The 16,455-nt window shown below is 38.9% G+C and overlaps 2 protein-coding genes across 3 annotated transcripts in view; one reads left to right on the top strand and one right to left on the bottom strand.

The window, feature by feature from the left end:
* LOC139977252 (glycogen synthase kinase-3 beta-like) overlaps positions 1-4,822 on the bottom strand; it is a 40,225-nt gene extending 35,403 nt beyond the window's left edge. The window contains exon 1 of one of the 2 annotated variants that reach the window (XM_071986532.1): positions 4,395-4,822. Coding sequence is in view for 1 of the 2 variants with exons in the window: in XM_071986531.1 (XP_071842632.1) it covers positions 4,395-4,503 (109 nt within the window). In the remaining variant the exon portion in view is untranslated. The remainder of the gene's footprint in view (positions 1-4,394) is intronic. The other variant, XM_071986531.1, reaches the window with a different exon arrangement.
* A 140-nt stretch (positions 4,823-4,962) lies between these two features.
* On the top strand, positions 4,963-15,905 carry LOC139977372 (uncharacterized). The gene is made up of 7 exons (XM_071986672.1): positions 4,963-5,101; positions 6,544-6,784; positions 7,862-7,968; positions 9,957-9,997; positions 10,595-10,666; positions 12,617-12,746; positions 14,464-15,905. The coding sequence occupies exons 2-7, from the start codon at positions 6,615-6,617 to the stop codon at positions 15,903-15,905; spliced, it is 1,962 nt and encodes a 653-aa protein (XP_071842773.1). The 5' UTR covers positions 4,963-5,101; positions 6,544-6,614.
* The last annotated feature ends 550 nt before the right edge of the window (positions 15,906-16,455 follow it).

Below are 16,455 nucleotides of genomic sequence, written 5' to 3'. Positions count from 1 at the left end.
AACTACGGTTAATAGGTTTTAGGGCTGTGTCATTCCGGTTAATTCACTAACCGGTTAACCGTTTCTATTAACCGAACGGTTAACGTTTAAACGTAATCCGTGTTGTTGCCTCAAAATAAGAGCCGAAAATCAGAGTTATATAGCTCAGATTATAATTCCGAAAGAGCGCCACCACTTTTGATGCGGAAGTACATTCTCAAAATAGCGCTGCAAGTGTCGTTTTTTCGTAACGCGTATGTCAAGAATTTGGTTGTATTTGCTGGCACTAAGTACTGCTCCTTGGAAAAGCATAGGACTTGCCAGGCAGAATGAACTAATACTTCTTCAACCACCAGAAAATGATGAATAAAGCCAAAATATATATATATTATGGTAGCAAATGACAGCAAGCTTGTCTCAAAACTCCTTAAATTTTGCATATTTTCCAAATGACAAAAGTTACCAATTGCAGATATGTACTGTAGACTTCTGTATGTTCTAAGAAATCATTCATGGGATGTTTGGCCACATTTAGTATGTATACATAGGTATTCTGACACTAAAATGTTTCTTAAATTTTTTGCGCTAACGAACCCTAACGCTGTGAGTGTATGTTACAGTTACAGCACAGCCTAACCAACTCCCCAACACCATGACTTACAGTATCTGTGAAAACTTCTAGACAAAAATTCCAAATGACTCTGTGTTGTGGATTTGATATTTAGCATACAGTGTAACAGTGTAAACTCTCAACAAGGTTCTTGTGTCATTAACTCAATGGGTTTCTAGTAGTGCGAAACTCAGAATATCATAGTAATTTAGTGCTCTTATATTCTTCTGGAGATTGGGGTTTACACTTAGTTTGATAGTTATCACAGTAGTCTACTTGGGCCACTAGTGCTACAGTATGTATAATGTACTGTATACTTGACAATTTAGGGGTTGTACTGTATGACCATAACCGCACCATCATGACAGCGATGTTCAACAAACCTCTTTAATCAGTCTAGTGCTCTACAAATATTTTTAAAAGTACTCACCATTTGGTGACTGTGCCTAAAAATCTATTCGCCAAAACACAAGTCACTCGCCAATGTGACGGCTGTTCAAGTCTCCATAGTATGATAGTACAGATCTACAACATCAATACTTTCTGTAAATCATGTTATGCATCGACACACCAAGTATTAGAAGTATCCACGATTCCCGTCGTTAGATATCATGTAAAAATATTTTCAGAGTTTGACACCTCTGGTGACCTCAAATGAGATTGGACCTCACAAGCAACAGAATTCCTATACTCAATGTGGTTAATCAATAAACCATGTATGAAAAGTACCCATGATTTCTACCATGAGAAATCATGTTTTCAAGTTTTTCAGGCCTTGACATATATATTTAATAGTACTCGCTATTTGGCGACTGTGACTAAAAACTACTCGCCAAATTTCACTCACCACTGCACTTAGGCAGATACAGTACATGGTGCTACGCTATTTCACATCCGATGATTATGTTTCTGTGTTGTATGAAATTTAAACTTTTTCCAGCAAAAAAGGTGATGAACAAAGTAAAACATGATGCAAAATCATAAATTAGCAGCTAGGCTTACTGTTGTGTCTCAAACAGTTCCAAAGAACATCGGCAAAAATACCTACGAAGATAGCTTGGCTTGAACTGTAACATTAGGACTCCTCTAGTACTAGGCATATATACTATAGCTAGGTGTGCGTGAGTCCTACGCCTATACAGTACTTCGCAGCAACTTTGAGCCGCTACTCGATTAGCGCGACTTTGTACATATTCCAATTATATGACTTGTTTTTTAGCTGCAGGAATGATGCACTTAAAATATCACTATTACTCCATTACACTGCCTAACTCAAAGCGATCTTCTACGCAATGAAAATCTAAGGTTGACCGAGCAGCTATCTTCCACTCACAACTAGTGTTGAGTGAAAATCTTTGCAAAAAATAATGGCAGCAATAACAGCAAACTTGTCTCAAAACTCCTTTCTTGTTGTATATTTGCGAGTTATGACCAATGGCATTAGAAAATGCCTTAAAAATTGTTTAGGAGATGTTTTGCCACCTTATGTGTACTGCTATTCTGACATGAAACATTTGTTCAAGTTTTTGTGTTAACATGTTTTTTTGTTAACGAACCTAATAATATTCTACCATTGTTAGTGTAAGGCACAGTGAAGCCTAACCAACTCGGCAGTTCCATGCCTTGTTGTAGAAAAGGGTTTACCAAAATGACAGTTAATCATGTATTGTTGATTTGATTTTCTGCATATAAACTCTAGAGTCTTGTGTCATTTACTTACAGTAGGAATGTTAATATCAGAGAACTTGGAATTATGTGGTAACAACTTGACAAAGTTTTGTTTATTATACGTAGTTAATTTAATGCTCTAGAAGATAGTATATTAGCTTCAGATGGGGATGACCGCATGTTTAATGTTAGTAGTCTACTTAGGCCACTAGTACTATACTCTACTAAAAGCTTTAATTATACTCGCCAATGGTGATGTTGGCGAGCGTATTTGTCGAGGACTGTAAATTAGTTACCATTTCTTAATTTTTGTTCTGACGCTGAAGTTGAAGATAACACTGCTACTGCTGTTGTCATACCTACCAATTAGTGATAGACCGGGTAACATGTCAAGTGAGCTTCTTCTGCATGTGGGCTATGTCTAAGTTCAATCTACCTTATGAACATGTCAAAATCTACTCATTTATGTAGGAATAATCAAAGTATGATCCAGGTGGTGACGTAGCAGATATTCAAAACCTGCCGGAAGAATTCTGAACGGACTCAGACTTACATAATTGCTGCTGTTGAGCAGTGATGATGATGATCATGATTCTAATGATAACATATTTAAATTATAGATCCTTAACTGTTCTTTCATTGGTCCATCATGGCTGCATGACAATGAAGTTACAAACATTGCCTTCATTTCCAACAACATTGTGAAAAAAAAAGACAAGTAAAGGTAGAGTAACCCCTCAGATGGGACACAAGTAATAGCTCACGGAATTAAAATAGGAGCAGAAAATCAAAACACTTACATAGTTCTGTGGGGTACTTTGAACTTTGACCATTTGAAAAGACTTAAGAGAAGACATGAAATGAGATTTTTAACTGCTTAGCCATTTTCATGTATCTGTTCGTTCAAAACTCTGCATAGATACTAGGACAACCTAATCTGCAATAATTAAACTCTCATGTATCTCTGACGGTTACACTGCTATTCTGGAGTTTCTTTCTTCTTTTAATGTTGCTTTTGCATAAAACCTATTGCACTTTATTTGCTATGATGCAATAATCCAATCTAACAGTAATTTACATCTTGGTCTCTATGATATTTCACACAACTGTTTCATAAATGATAGTAATGTCCTAAGGGCAAAAACGATTGTTTTTCTCCTCCATGTCTTCAACATTGTACTGACAATCTCCATCAAAGCATCATGTCCTTAAGTGACCACAAGTGCTCACTGGACTAAAGCCCTAAAGGTCACCATGTATCCAAGTGTCATATTATTGGTCTGATTTTATATGGGATAAGCCTACAAATGGTCACATGTTGTTTATGGTAGAAAGAAATTGAAATTATGACTTATAACAAGGGCAAGGCAGTTGATGTAGATCAACATCTTGGGATTTCTTTCATGCGAGGTTGGACTAGTCTACAAAATAATTTCACAAGAGAAAATCTGAACATGTTCATCCTTGTACACTAAGCATATAGTTTCTAAATACTGGCCCTTGGAAAATGACATGAAAGGAGAACTAAGGAGACAAATTTGAACATTGTCGAAAGAAATTGTCAAAACTTCAAACGTTCACTTCACGGCATGTATCATCTGCAAGTTACACAACTCTGGGACTTTGTTAAAGACAATGTGGTGTGCCACAATCATAGCTCCTAATGTCCTAATTCCCTAACTTCTTGCTACACAGTCTGTGAAGGATTACATATCTGCATTTCAGTTAGGCTAGTTGCAAGACTGGGTTACACCTACAAGCAGCAGAATTGGCCAACCAATTTGTATTCATTGTTACTAGTTAGGCTAACATTAGGCTACGGTATGATTTAATTTTAAGTAAAACGTTGGAATGTCTGAATGCTACTCCAGCACTGTTAACAATCGCATTTCTTAAAAATAGTTAGTGATTAGATATGCTGAGATTGTTAGAACATGTTACGTGGAAATTGAAGTGGCGTACAATTTGTACGAAGTACACTAAGTTATACTACAGTGAGGATGTTAGTGTTAGAACAAGGACTGAGTGCACTCGCCTAAGTATTGTGAACAACATTAGGCTACAGTACGTTGCTATGGCCTATCCATCGAATCGATACTTACTCGTTGTAAATGTAAGAATTAGATAGTGCACTTACTTGATATTTTGAAGCCACCGTAGGATGTACTGCTACTCTTATTAGTGTCAGCAAACGATGTGGTTCTTGGCCTTCCACTCATACTTATAAATTTCTTGGAAAAGTTCATATATAAGGATTGACAGGGGCATTTATGATCATGCCTTTATACAGGGAATGTCAGAAACCTTGGGCCTCGGCGTATAGTTTCACCACAAGAGGGGGCAGGGCTAATACAGCATAACCTAAAATTGCGGGATTATTACGTTCAATTTCACCTCTTTTCGACTGGCTCGCAATGTTAATAGCAAATAGATTCTACCCCATTGATATATCTTTCGATCACAGGTCGCAGAAATAGGATAGTCCTTGGAAGTTGATTTCGATTCCGTGATACTGCTGCGCTTTAGTGTGTGGTTAATGCGTTACATCTTATGCCATTCAATGTGTATTCTATATGCCGCACATTTTGTTCGGGAAAGATCGGAATTTCGTCGTTAGGGAATACACCAATCAGATGCGTCAGCACAAGAAGTCGTGGTTAGTCGTTATTACTCGGTTATCCCTGACGTATGCCGTGAAAAGTGCGGTCAAAGGTTGATTTCTCTATCATGGCGTATAGTAGGGATTTTCCCTAAGCTACTTTTCCAGATTAGCGGCAGTTCTTGCAATGTTGAATTGTGTTGTTGGTGCAATTGCTACAATTCTCGAGATTAAAATAATTGAAGGTGTTTACATTTCTTATGTACCAGTGATTGGGATTGTATCACAGAATATATTCATTATGGAGATATCGTTTCATTTTTGCAACAGTTGTGTGCCGAATAGAACAGAATATAAAAATACAAAGTGTAATATAATGACATGTACTAACTAGGCCTAGGCTAGGGCCTACATCCTTTTGCTGTTGACATCAGCAATTGATGGCTGTTAGGTTACTTACTGTTGTTGCGTTAGGCGCTTGCGTGATGTGAACATTGGTGCCATAGTTTAGCCAAAGCCTACCGCTGATACTTATAAAAGTGTAACTAGTAATGATGTCCATGGGAGTTCTCAGCTATAGCTACCTTTCATGGCGCAGTACCAATTACTATGAACTTTTGGAAAATTACTTGATTTTAACGTGTAGCACTGGACAGTAAACCCACCTGTAATATTGTGCGAGCAAGTCTCTCGTTGTGGTTTTCATGAAAGTGAAGTTGAACTAAGTTTATGTTAATTTACAAATATCAAAGGTAGCCTAACTTTACATCCAAGTTACATCCAAGTTACATCCAAGTTACATCGAAGTACTTTAAGTTCTTTTAACCCTCGTATTCGTGCTGTAAAAACGTGGAATAATCTCCAGGATAATGTTAAGAATAAGCCTTCTTACTCTGTATTCAAAAGGAATCTCCAAACTGTAATTGTTTCTCACTATTAATGGATTTATTCTTGTGTGTGTTTGCGATTAAGATCATTATAAAGATTGTTAGGATCGCTTATTAACATTATTAATTTCTAGTAGAGTCAATTCGATTATTTCATCATTCGATTATTTCATTATTTCATCATTGTAGATGCTACTATTAACTTTTCATTTCTATTCTTAAGTTTTTCTTTCTTTTTTCTTTTTGGGGAGTCTCCTACTTTGTTAAGCCTTACAGGCTTTATAGGAGACTTCCCGTCACACTGTAAATTGTGATGAAACAAAAATATACAAACATATACAAGTTCCATACAAAAAAGACCTGCATAAAATCATGCAGGATCCTGCGGGATTTTATGCAGGATCCTGCAGGATTTATGCCAGAACTTGGCCACATCCTGCATGCTTATGAAGGATTCCTGTACTTACATCATGGAATCCTGCATGCATATGAAGGATTATTGTACGTTTGGAAGGTATCCTGTTTCATATACAGGAATCCTATAGGATTCCTGCAGGACGTGTTTTAGCTCCCTTATAGAATAGCTGCATCGCAACTGTTTTTCTTTTGTTTTTTTTAGTTTGATGTAGGGAAAGAAGAAATATCCCAAATTAGGCAATATTGTATCTAAACCATTCGTATTGTTATGTTTGCATTAGACAAAGGGCAGTATTTTTAAGCTCATTTCAGTTCATAGATTGAATCCAAGATTCACTCTACTTTCTTTATGTAACATTAGTCTCTCGTTTAATACGTATCAGAACCCTGCTGAGAGATTTATGTTGTTAAATGTTCTTTAACAACAGACTAGAGAATTAAAAACAAAGAAGAAATGAAAAGAAAACAAGAACAGAATGACAAGGCACAAACCAAGATCTCCAGACCACGAAGGAACGTTAAGAAAGTTCCTAGCCTGAAGCAGGATGCACCTTACGGCAGAATTGCAAGAGTTGGCAGATGGACTACAAATGACAAGCAAAAGCTTCTTAGGTGCTTACAAAGGTGAGTTTTCTCGTCTGCTTCTGGTTTGTATGTACACATGTTTGGATTACATTGTAGGCCTAGTGTTATCTAATTGCATTTCTCATCGACACTTTATATGAATTGAATTTATGGTCATGCATGGGGATCTTGCTGGGGTGTGAAAGGTAGGGCTGGAGTGGTTTTAGATATAAAAAGAGCAAGAGGGAAAAGACATTCCAGTGTAGTATTCATTAAAGCTGATATCCTACCTTCCTTCATTCATAAGAAATTTGTCGGCTTATTTAAAATACAACATATGTATTTAACGAAACTTGTCAAAGGAAATGACTATATAAATACATTCACAATTCTGTCTATGGACTGACTATCTCCATGTTCTCCCGGACAACCTTGATGCTACAAAAGCATAGTGGTGCTAGGGTGGGTTGATGAAAGTAATAGTCTACTATGCCAGGGTTATGTGATGACATGATCGTTTCCCCCAAATCCTGTCTCGCGTAGGAGTGTTAGCTCAGTGGTTAACGCTGGTGCCTTTCAGTCATAAGGTCCCCAGTTCAAGTCACTCCAAGATTAATGTATGTCGACCGGTTACACAGTTGTTGACAATTCATAATCATGGATGTTAAATATGAATCTAAGAGACTGACTTCGGTCAGCTTGCGGCTTTGATAAGCCAATGAGGCTTCTTTGTGAGTTCCTGCTTGCAGGAGGAACTAAAGTACATACATACATAAAGTAGCTGACATTCTAATCACACATTAACAGAAGGCAGCCCCATGATACAACAGTTGAACCATCACATTCATCCATTTATTCATTCGTCTGCCTGTCTGTCCATCCGTCTGTTTCATTCATATCTCCCAAGTGGATTAAGATTGTCGTATCATTTCACAGATCATGTATCTTGCAAGCAGCTCTTTCTTAACAGTTTACTGTAGATGAAGTATTGATTTGCTTCTTCTTTGAAATGTTTTGAAACTCTTAATGAAGGACACAACTTACAATTTAATATCATTTCTGATGAAGTACTAACGTTTAGATGGAAACTTTCTACTTCAAATACAGGGTTATCTCCCCTTCTTCACATTTTTTCAGATATCCATGTTCGCAGTACAACCCCCTGACAGTCTTTAGATCGCTGAAAATTAAGACAAAAGGACAGGTTGAGGAGTATATCTTAAAGCTTAGAAGAAGGACTGCTGGTGAGTAATATTATTAAAAGTTCATTATGTTGTACTTTGATCTGTCAATTAACCCATAATGATAAATAAGAATGATAAAAGATAAGATTAGGCTGCATTTTGTGTTGCTCAATGTTCAAAGAAGAAACCAAAGGAATAATAGTAAGGTTCCTAAAATTACCCAAAAAATTAAAGGATTCAATCTTTTAGGGAGAATTGCATCTGGTTAATAAAAAGTCATTGGGAGAGGACAGTGCTAAAAGTTCACCAAGTACTCGAAACACTCTATGAGTGAGAGTGCACGTGTTAAGAGCAGACAGGTAAATCAATTGTTATTACATTCCAAAAGAGGGGAGTGTTTGAAATGGCTCTCTGTTTTAACACAAGTAATAAAAGGGATCAAAGATTGTTGTACACAGTCTGATATTTTGTTCATCTCACAGTCCAATGCACAATGTTATTAATATTTCTATCTAAGTTGGATTTGATAAGGAGAGGCATTGAAGCGAACCATTATCACTACATTGTGAAAGAGATTGTTACCTCTAGTGAATCCTAAGTTAGCTTGCAAGATACCTTATTCTTTTATAGTGTGCCTCTAATGGGCTAGACTAAAGACTTGAGCAAGTCTACAACATTACAGCACAGAGCCACAAGTAGTCATTAAAACTTTTAATCGGTTTTCTATGATTGAATAATTAATAATAAGTAATTAACTAACAGATGTGGTATTTTGCAAAATGCACTGATCAGGTTTAGATCCAGGAAGGGGAGGAGGGGGGGAGGTGTCGGGGGGAGGTGTGGGATGTACAGACACCCCCTCGCACATTGGAAGTCTGCCTCAACAACACCAGCACTATGCACATACCCTCCTTAATAAATACCCTGAATCTGTCCCTGATGATGAAAGTTTCTTACACGACCTAATACTGATCTCAATAACAGTAATTGCTAATTTCATCATAATACTATTAAAAGAAAGTAAAACAAAATATCACCTCCTTGTGGCACGTTGACATCACACCTTGACAAAATGGCAGCCTTCTGACATGACTTGTGTACTGTCATACCTCCTAAACAGAGCATGCTTTTATCTTAGCTATTTGTGGAAGTAGCCCATTTCAAGTATTTCTCTCACATGAGGTAAGCACCATGGTTCGGTTTTTGTCTTGTCCTTGAAGATTGAGCTCAGAACTACGCATTTAGCATTCCCTGAAATTATTTAAAGCAATTAGTTATGGTGCCATCATTGTCACTGTTTAGATCTTATTGTTCAGCAAATAATCAAAGTTTCCAACCGTTATCCATGTTGTGTGCTAGAGGTGCTAAAACAAGTGATGACACACTGCTTGTGAATCATTCAGGATAATATATGTACTGCGATATTATCTAATTTTTTTTATATAGTGTTTGAAATGGAATAAGGGTGCATAAAAGATATCTACTATACATCTGTTTTCCATCTAATAGACATGGCGGGTACTAGCCACCACAACATTACATTTATTGGCAACTTGAGAACCATATAATAACAAGGGATCCATATATATGTGACATTGTCTTATAAGCATAATGAAATATATATGTTTGGTATTGAGTTCAAATATCTGTAATGTTTTCCTATCTTGCTGGATTATAATTTCCTATACCACATGTTTACCATAGACCATACTCTCAACCATAAACCATGTATATCAGAACAAAAACCATACCACAACAAAGACCATATCATACCATATATGTACTAGATATACAATACCATATACCACACACTAAGAGATACAGTATACCATACCAAAGACCATATCCCCAACCATAAACCATGCACAGCATAACAAATACTGTACCATTCCGCAACGAAGACCATACCATACCATATATCATACCATATATGTACTATATACAATACCATATACCACATCCTAAGAGATACAGTATATACCATATCATAGAGTGTACCATATGCCAACTAATACCCATATGATAAATATTGACTATTTCCTTCACAGATCACACTGAACAAAACAGGAAGATACAACCGTCCATTCTGGTGAGTCGTCTAGGACACATTTCGGGAGCCATCATTCCTCCAGCAGTACACCTTCCTCCTCCCCTTCTTTCCCATACCCACCTTAAACTATGGAAACTTGTCTCATGAACTTCATCCATCAGACATGTTATGGGGTTTATATATGGAACCGCAATCAACTGTGAAGATAGATCAAGTCTGAGTATTCATTTTGATCAATTTGATCTCAGAAACAAACTTTCTGTGTTCACACAGGATGATATATTCTGTTCTAGTTTGGGTATCATCTTTGCTCAAAGAGGTGTGTTTTGTAAATTGTCCCCGACTTATTACCTGTGGTTGCCTCATTCCAGAAACGTATTCAATTGTGACATTTTTTCTGCTGGTTTTGCAGTTACTCCATTAGAAATGGATCAAGGAAATTCAGGGGATGGGAGGGGGTGGGGTGCAGGGGAGTAGTTTGTGTGATACGAGAGCAGTTTTGTGAATGTTTGAATCAGCATAAAAAAAAACTGCCCCTCTTCCGAAAATGACCAAATCTTAGTTAATTATCTCTCTCATCTTTCCTAACTCCATTAATGTGCACACCTACGTATTTTCTTTGCCTTTTTTCCTTAGACTTGGTTTCAAGTTGCAGATGAAGTGACTTGGTTAAAAGACGATGAAGACCTGGATGAAATTATTCCCGCCGTGAGTTGACTTTCTGTTTATCTTCACTCTCCAGTGGTTGTAACATCTAGTGGCAAGGCTAATAGACAGGATTTACAGAGTTACTGGGTCCACCCCTCCCCCCCCCCCAGGCCCTCATTGTACAATTGATCCACACATGCACTGATACCCCACCATCGCTTTGGCACTCGTGTGTCCAGAGACATGTTATAATGGCAGCATTGTCATAGTGGAATCTAGCAATGTTTTAATATGTCATATCCAGTGTTAGTTGTAGCAAATAACAACTTGAAGAGTGCTGTAACAAGCCCTGACTTGGGCAGTGTTGTAAATGGGCAGAATGTGAGCAGTTCTGTAACAGGCTGTGAATTGGGCAGTGGTGTAAATGGGCACAATGTTAGCAGTGCTGTACTTAACAGGCTGTGAAATAGGCAGCGTTGTAAATGGCCACAATATTAGCAGTGCTGTACTTAACAGGCTGTGAAATAGGCAGCGTTGTAAATGGCCACAATGTGAGCAGTGCTGTAACAGGCTGAGAATTGGGAAGTGTTGTTAATGGCCACAATGTTATCAGTGCTGTAACAGGCCATGAATTGGGCAGTGTTGTAATTGGCCACAATGTTATCTGTGCTGTAACAGGCCATGAATTGGGCAGTGTTGTAAATGGCCACAATGTGAGCAGTGCTGTAACAGGCCATGAATTGGGCAGTGTTGTAAATAGCCACAATGTTAGCAGTGCTGTAACAGGCTGTGAATTGGGTAGTAAAGAATATGCCCACAATGTGAGCAGTACCTAACAGGCTGTGACTCTGAGCTTTGTTATTACAAGCCGCAAGTAGAGTTGTGCTGTAACAGGCTGTGACTTGAGCAGTGTTGTAGAAAAGCAGGCCACATTGTGAGTAGTTCCTAATAGTCTGTGACATAGAGCAGTGTTCTAAGAAGCCGCAACTGAAGCTGTGCCATCACAGAGTGTGACATGGACAGCTACTAGTGCTGTAACATCCCACAATGTGAGCAAGTTTTGAATTGGTACATGCCATGTACAGTGCTGTGACTTGGACAGTGCTGTAACTACCCACAATGTAAGCAAGTGTTGAATTGGTACTGTACATGCCATGTACAGTGCTGTGACTTGAACAGTGCTGTAACTACCCACAATGTAAGCAAGTGTTGAATTGGTACTGTACATGCCATGTACAGTGTTGGGATTAGAGCACAGCTGTAGTATGTCATGACTGAAGCTGTCTCATAGCCACTCTTGAATCGAGTGCCTCACGATGGACCCTTGGAGTGACTTGTTACAGCACTTCCCCGTCTAGTAATCCCAGATGTCTGGTGACAGACAGATAACATTGTAATCACTTCATATAAGTTACAAGGTTTACCAAACAACTATCTTGTAAATCAAAAATATCACCATCGATTATCCACCCACTATTGGGACCATTGTCTTCCTCTTCTGCACATACAGTATTGGTACTTTCATACCCCCGCTTCAGAATACTCGACATTGACAGGTTAAACACATCTGAATGTCATTTTTCCATCAGATAAAGGTTAGAATTATAGACAGTAGGTAATAGAGAGAGGTGTAACACAAACAAAACTGTGTGAGTCACGATATGACTCATTGGTTATGAAGATTGACAGGAAACCTGTTGTAAAGACCAGTGGCTGGTATTAAAACTCTTCCCTGTTATGGCTAACAGGCAATATCTTAGCACATTTATGACCATACAGATGTACAATGACTTGGTCTTACCCTCCCCACCATCTTTCTTTCGCTCACCATTTCCCCCTATCTTTCATCCCCTGTTCCATTCCCCCCCCCCCCCCTCTCTCTCTCTCTCTCTTTTGTGTATAGTGCTGCAAGACATTTGTCAAGGCAAATTATGTATATATATATAGATATATTTATTTCATTTAAATACTTTATTTTTTATCACTGAAAAGCTATATTTTATTTAACAGTTGTTTGATATTCATGCCGTGGAGGCTAACAGCATGCAGCAGAGGAATCCGTTGTTGAACTTTTCAAACCTGTACAAGTACTTGAAGGTCTTGCACAAAAGTGAACACCTTCCACAACTGACTCCGGCAGGTGAGCATCTTATAGTTACCATAATCCAGGTTTCAACATATGTTAGATTAGATGCCAACGGTGTGGGGGTTTCTAATCCCTCAATCCAAAGTTTCGGTGAAAATTAGAGCAGCGCATGTTTGAAGGAAAATCAGGCAGGTTGAAGGAGGCTGTTTGTAACCCACTTGATGTAGTAGCAGTGATTTTCAGACTAGGTGCAAAATTATCACAGGAAGTTGAAGCGGGTGTACAGGTATCCATACTTAAAAGTTTCTGAATGTTTATTGATGTGATCATAATGCTGCCCAAATAGTGTGTTACTTGTGAAGACATTCCAGAACCCCTGGGAGCTTTCTTTTAGTTGGTTTCAAACCTTAAAGCAGTTTGTTGTGTGTTTGCCTTGCATCTATTGACATGCACAATTTGTGCAAGAACTTTGTGCAGAATAGACTGTTTACCTTGTTGCATAGATCTAGGGGTTTGTAGTCAAGAGGGCTGTGTTATGTTTCAAGCAGATACAATGCATTAATCAGCCTTGGTTTTACAGCAATCCGTAGATAATTCTGGCTTTAATTGGTTTCAATGTAAATCATAACCTTTGCAATCATGATGGCATACATATGTGTCTTTGTGTGCATGTCAAACTCTGTATTTATATAACTTCCCTGTTGAGTTCAAGATGCCTAGCAGTCAAAGTGGAGTTCAAAGGTCATATGAGGTCAGCAGAGATGAAAATGTGAAAAACCATGTAGACATTATCTCTCAAGAAGTGAAACTGAGATGTAGTACATTGTAGCTGAGCCCTAGCGGTTTTTTGGACGTCAAAGGTCCTTTGAGGTCATCATTGGTCAAAGTCTTAGAAGGTTGTAAACATGTGTATTCCAATGGGGAATTTAGATTGAATGAAATATATCACACATGTATGAGGAGTTCTCACAATGGAGTACCAAAACCTTCCTCCCATTTCAATGAAATGGAGAAAAAAGCTGTGAAACATTTCAAGCATGACATCTCAAGAATGGAAACGTTCAAATATCAGATTCCTGAAAGATTTTATAGCTGATTACGTCCTGGAAACCTCAGTGCATTGTTGCGTTTTCTATCTCTTTTACTGTGTGTCTTGTTTCTCCCGTTATGACAAGCATCCGACTGATGTAATACCCGACACTGTTCAGTGGTTGGATTTATGACTAACACTTTTGCGAGTGGTTGCCCCAGGTTACGTCCATTTCTACTGGTTCGCAGTTTTTACCAAGCATACAGCAAGTACTCAAATATATAAACTCACAATTTATTTGAACTAAGAAACCCTTCTAGATTTTATCCCAAGTGAAAACTGAATCCACAAGTACGTCAATTTATTTCTGAACACTTTTGTTACCAGACACTGTTTTCATCTCAGAATTCATCACATTAGCAAAAGTCTTGAAAATGTGTTTTGGCATCTCAGGGAATAATGTATCTGTATCGCATCGTAAAATTCAAGACGTATAGCAGTGTTGTACACAGGAATCATAGTAGATTATTAAGAGGCAAAAACTCCAGAGCTTTCAAGACTGCATCACAAAATTTTGAACACGAAATTATTCCCTGAAGTAATATCCTGATTTTGGAAAAGTGCAACTTGACTGACCAACCACATTGTAATGGAATGTTTAAATATAACATGGAAGCACATCTTCTCAAATTCATCCCAATACGAAGTTGCTTCAAACACTTTTTTTTTTTATTCCAACAGAGAGTGTCGTCCTGCTGGACTGCTTCCAACAGCTGGCAGATATTCTGAGAGCCTCCGACACGGAACCGCAAGCAGAATTCATGCAGAATCAATATCGAAAGTACTTCCAACAGCTGTATTTTGCGGCTTCCGACATGACCGAGTCTAGGCTAAAGTTATCTGCACAAGAGAGTGAGGCAAAGTCAAAAGCCGGGAAGACTTCTGTGGCGAAGCAGAAAGGTCAGTCGGGTCGTAAACCCTCTATTCGGCCGCTCATGAAAGCAGAATTACGCAAGAAGCCGCGGAGACGGAGAACTGCAGGAGAAACAGCGCCAGAAGAAACGACACAGAAGGATGTAGAAAGTCAAAATTTGCAAACAGAAGTTCCAGATGGGAGTAACAGAATTCAGGAGGGATTGGAAAGAGAAGGAGAAAGTTCACAAGAGAGAGACGAGTGTCAAACTTCACCAGTTGGTAAGGAAGGTTTGAACGAGAGGTTGGATGTCGGCGGGGACAGAGTAGCGGACGAAGTTTCCGATGACATGCATGGGAGGTGCGGGGAAGGTCCAATCGGTGAAGCCACAGGACAGGATGTTAACGTTGATACTCTGAATAACGATGACGAGTTATGTCACAACTTGGATCCAAACGATCCAGATTTTCTCGCCAAATTTGCAGACATGTTCAGCCTCGGGTCGTTAAATCCTTTTGAAATACCGCCAGAACTAATGGACTTTCGTCCAAAGCCACAGGGTAGGCAGATAGCAAATGGTAATATTAGCAATCAAACGGATGGAGGAGGTACAGAAATCTCGGAAGGTGGGACTGTAGGTGACGAGGCCATTGAAATAGATGAACAAGGTCAACCGAGTCAGGATCGTGAGGTTGACTTAGACCACCAGGGTGTAGCAGGAACAAGCACAGCAGGTAGTAACAGAGATCAATACTGTGGTCTTGTCAACAAGGGCACAGGTCAAGAGGTCAGCAGCAATGGTATGGAAGATCAAAGGAGCCATCATGCAGGACTTTTAAATAACCATCTTTCAGGTGAGGTTCAATCTGAGCTACAGAGTGCCCATCAGCTTCAACTATCAAGCAACTATCTACCTGTCATATCAAGTGATCGTCTACCTGATGCATCAAGTGATCGTCTACCTGATGCATCAAGTGATCGTCTACCTGATGCATCAAGTGCTGGTCTACCTGACGTATCAAGTGATCGTCTACCTGTTGTATCCAGTGACCATCTACCCGACATATCAATTGACCGTCTACCTGTCATATCAAGTGACCGTCTACCTGAAGTATCAAGTGCTGGTCTACCTGACGTATCAAGTGATCGTCTACCTGATGTTTCAAGTGATCGTCTACGTGATGTCTTAAGTGACCGTCTACCTGAAGTATCATGTAGCAGTGAAATTGACATATCAAGTGACACTTCACAACAGCAAGTGACCAGCTAACTGACCCATCGAGCCACCATTGTGCTGTAACTGCCCATCAACCTGAAGTATCAAGTGGCTGTCAAAGTAATGGTTCAAGTGTCATACTAGCTCAAGGATCGTCTTACAAACTCAACTATCAAGTGAGCAGGTACCTGAAGCATCAACTACCCATTGCCATGAAGTACCAAGTTCCCATTCCCCTGAAGTACCCAGGACCTCTGCTCAGCTTCCTGAAGCATCAACTGCCCATTGCCATGAAGTACCAAGTTCCCATTCCCCTGAAGTACCTAGTACCACTGCTCAGTAACATCAATTGTCCAATAACATGAATGTGGGTAACATCCAGGAAAATAATGTAATGAAAGCATTGCTGTAAACCTGTTATGACTCTCACTATCATTATGATCTTTCCTGCCCATAGCAAATACCATCCCAGTCCCCTGTGTTTGGCCAAAACCAGGAGAGATTGAGTTTATACCCCAGTTAGTAATGCTAGCCATACAAACTAGTATTCACACACAGGAAAGTAGTGCTGGTCATTAGGGCACTTGTGTGTACAATCATAGGG

The sequence above is a fragment of the Apostichopus japonicus genome, chromosome 12 (assembly GCF_037975245.1).
Source record: "Apostichopus japonicus isolate 1M-3 chromosome 12, ASM3797524v1, whole genome shotgun sequence".
NCBI lineage: Eukaryota > Metazoa > Echinodermata > Holothuroidea > Aspidochirotida > Stichopodidae > Apostichopus > Apostichopus japonicus.
This window is presented reverse-complemented; position numbering and strand designations above follow the sequence as displayed.

Excerpts from the sequence above, each read along its gene's own strand:
- LOC139977372 (XM_071986672.1), top strand. The coding sequence starts at position 6,615 with ATGAAAAGAAAACAAGAACAGAATGACAAGGCACAAACCAAGATCTCC. Across the intron at positions 10,667-12,616 it reads TGGATGAAATTATTCCCGCC|TTGTTTGATATTCATGCCGT; the intron begins GTGAGTTGACTT and ends TTTATTTAACAG. Across the intron at positions 12,747-14,463 it reads TCCACAACTGACTCCGGCAG|AGAGTGTCGTCCTGCTGGAC; the intron begins GTGAGCATCTTA and ends TTATTCCAACAG.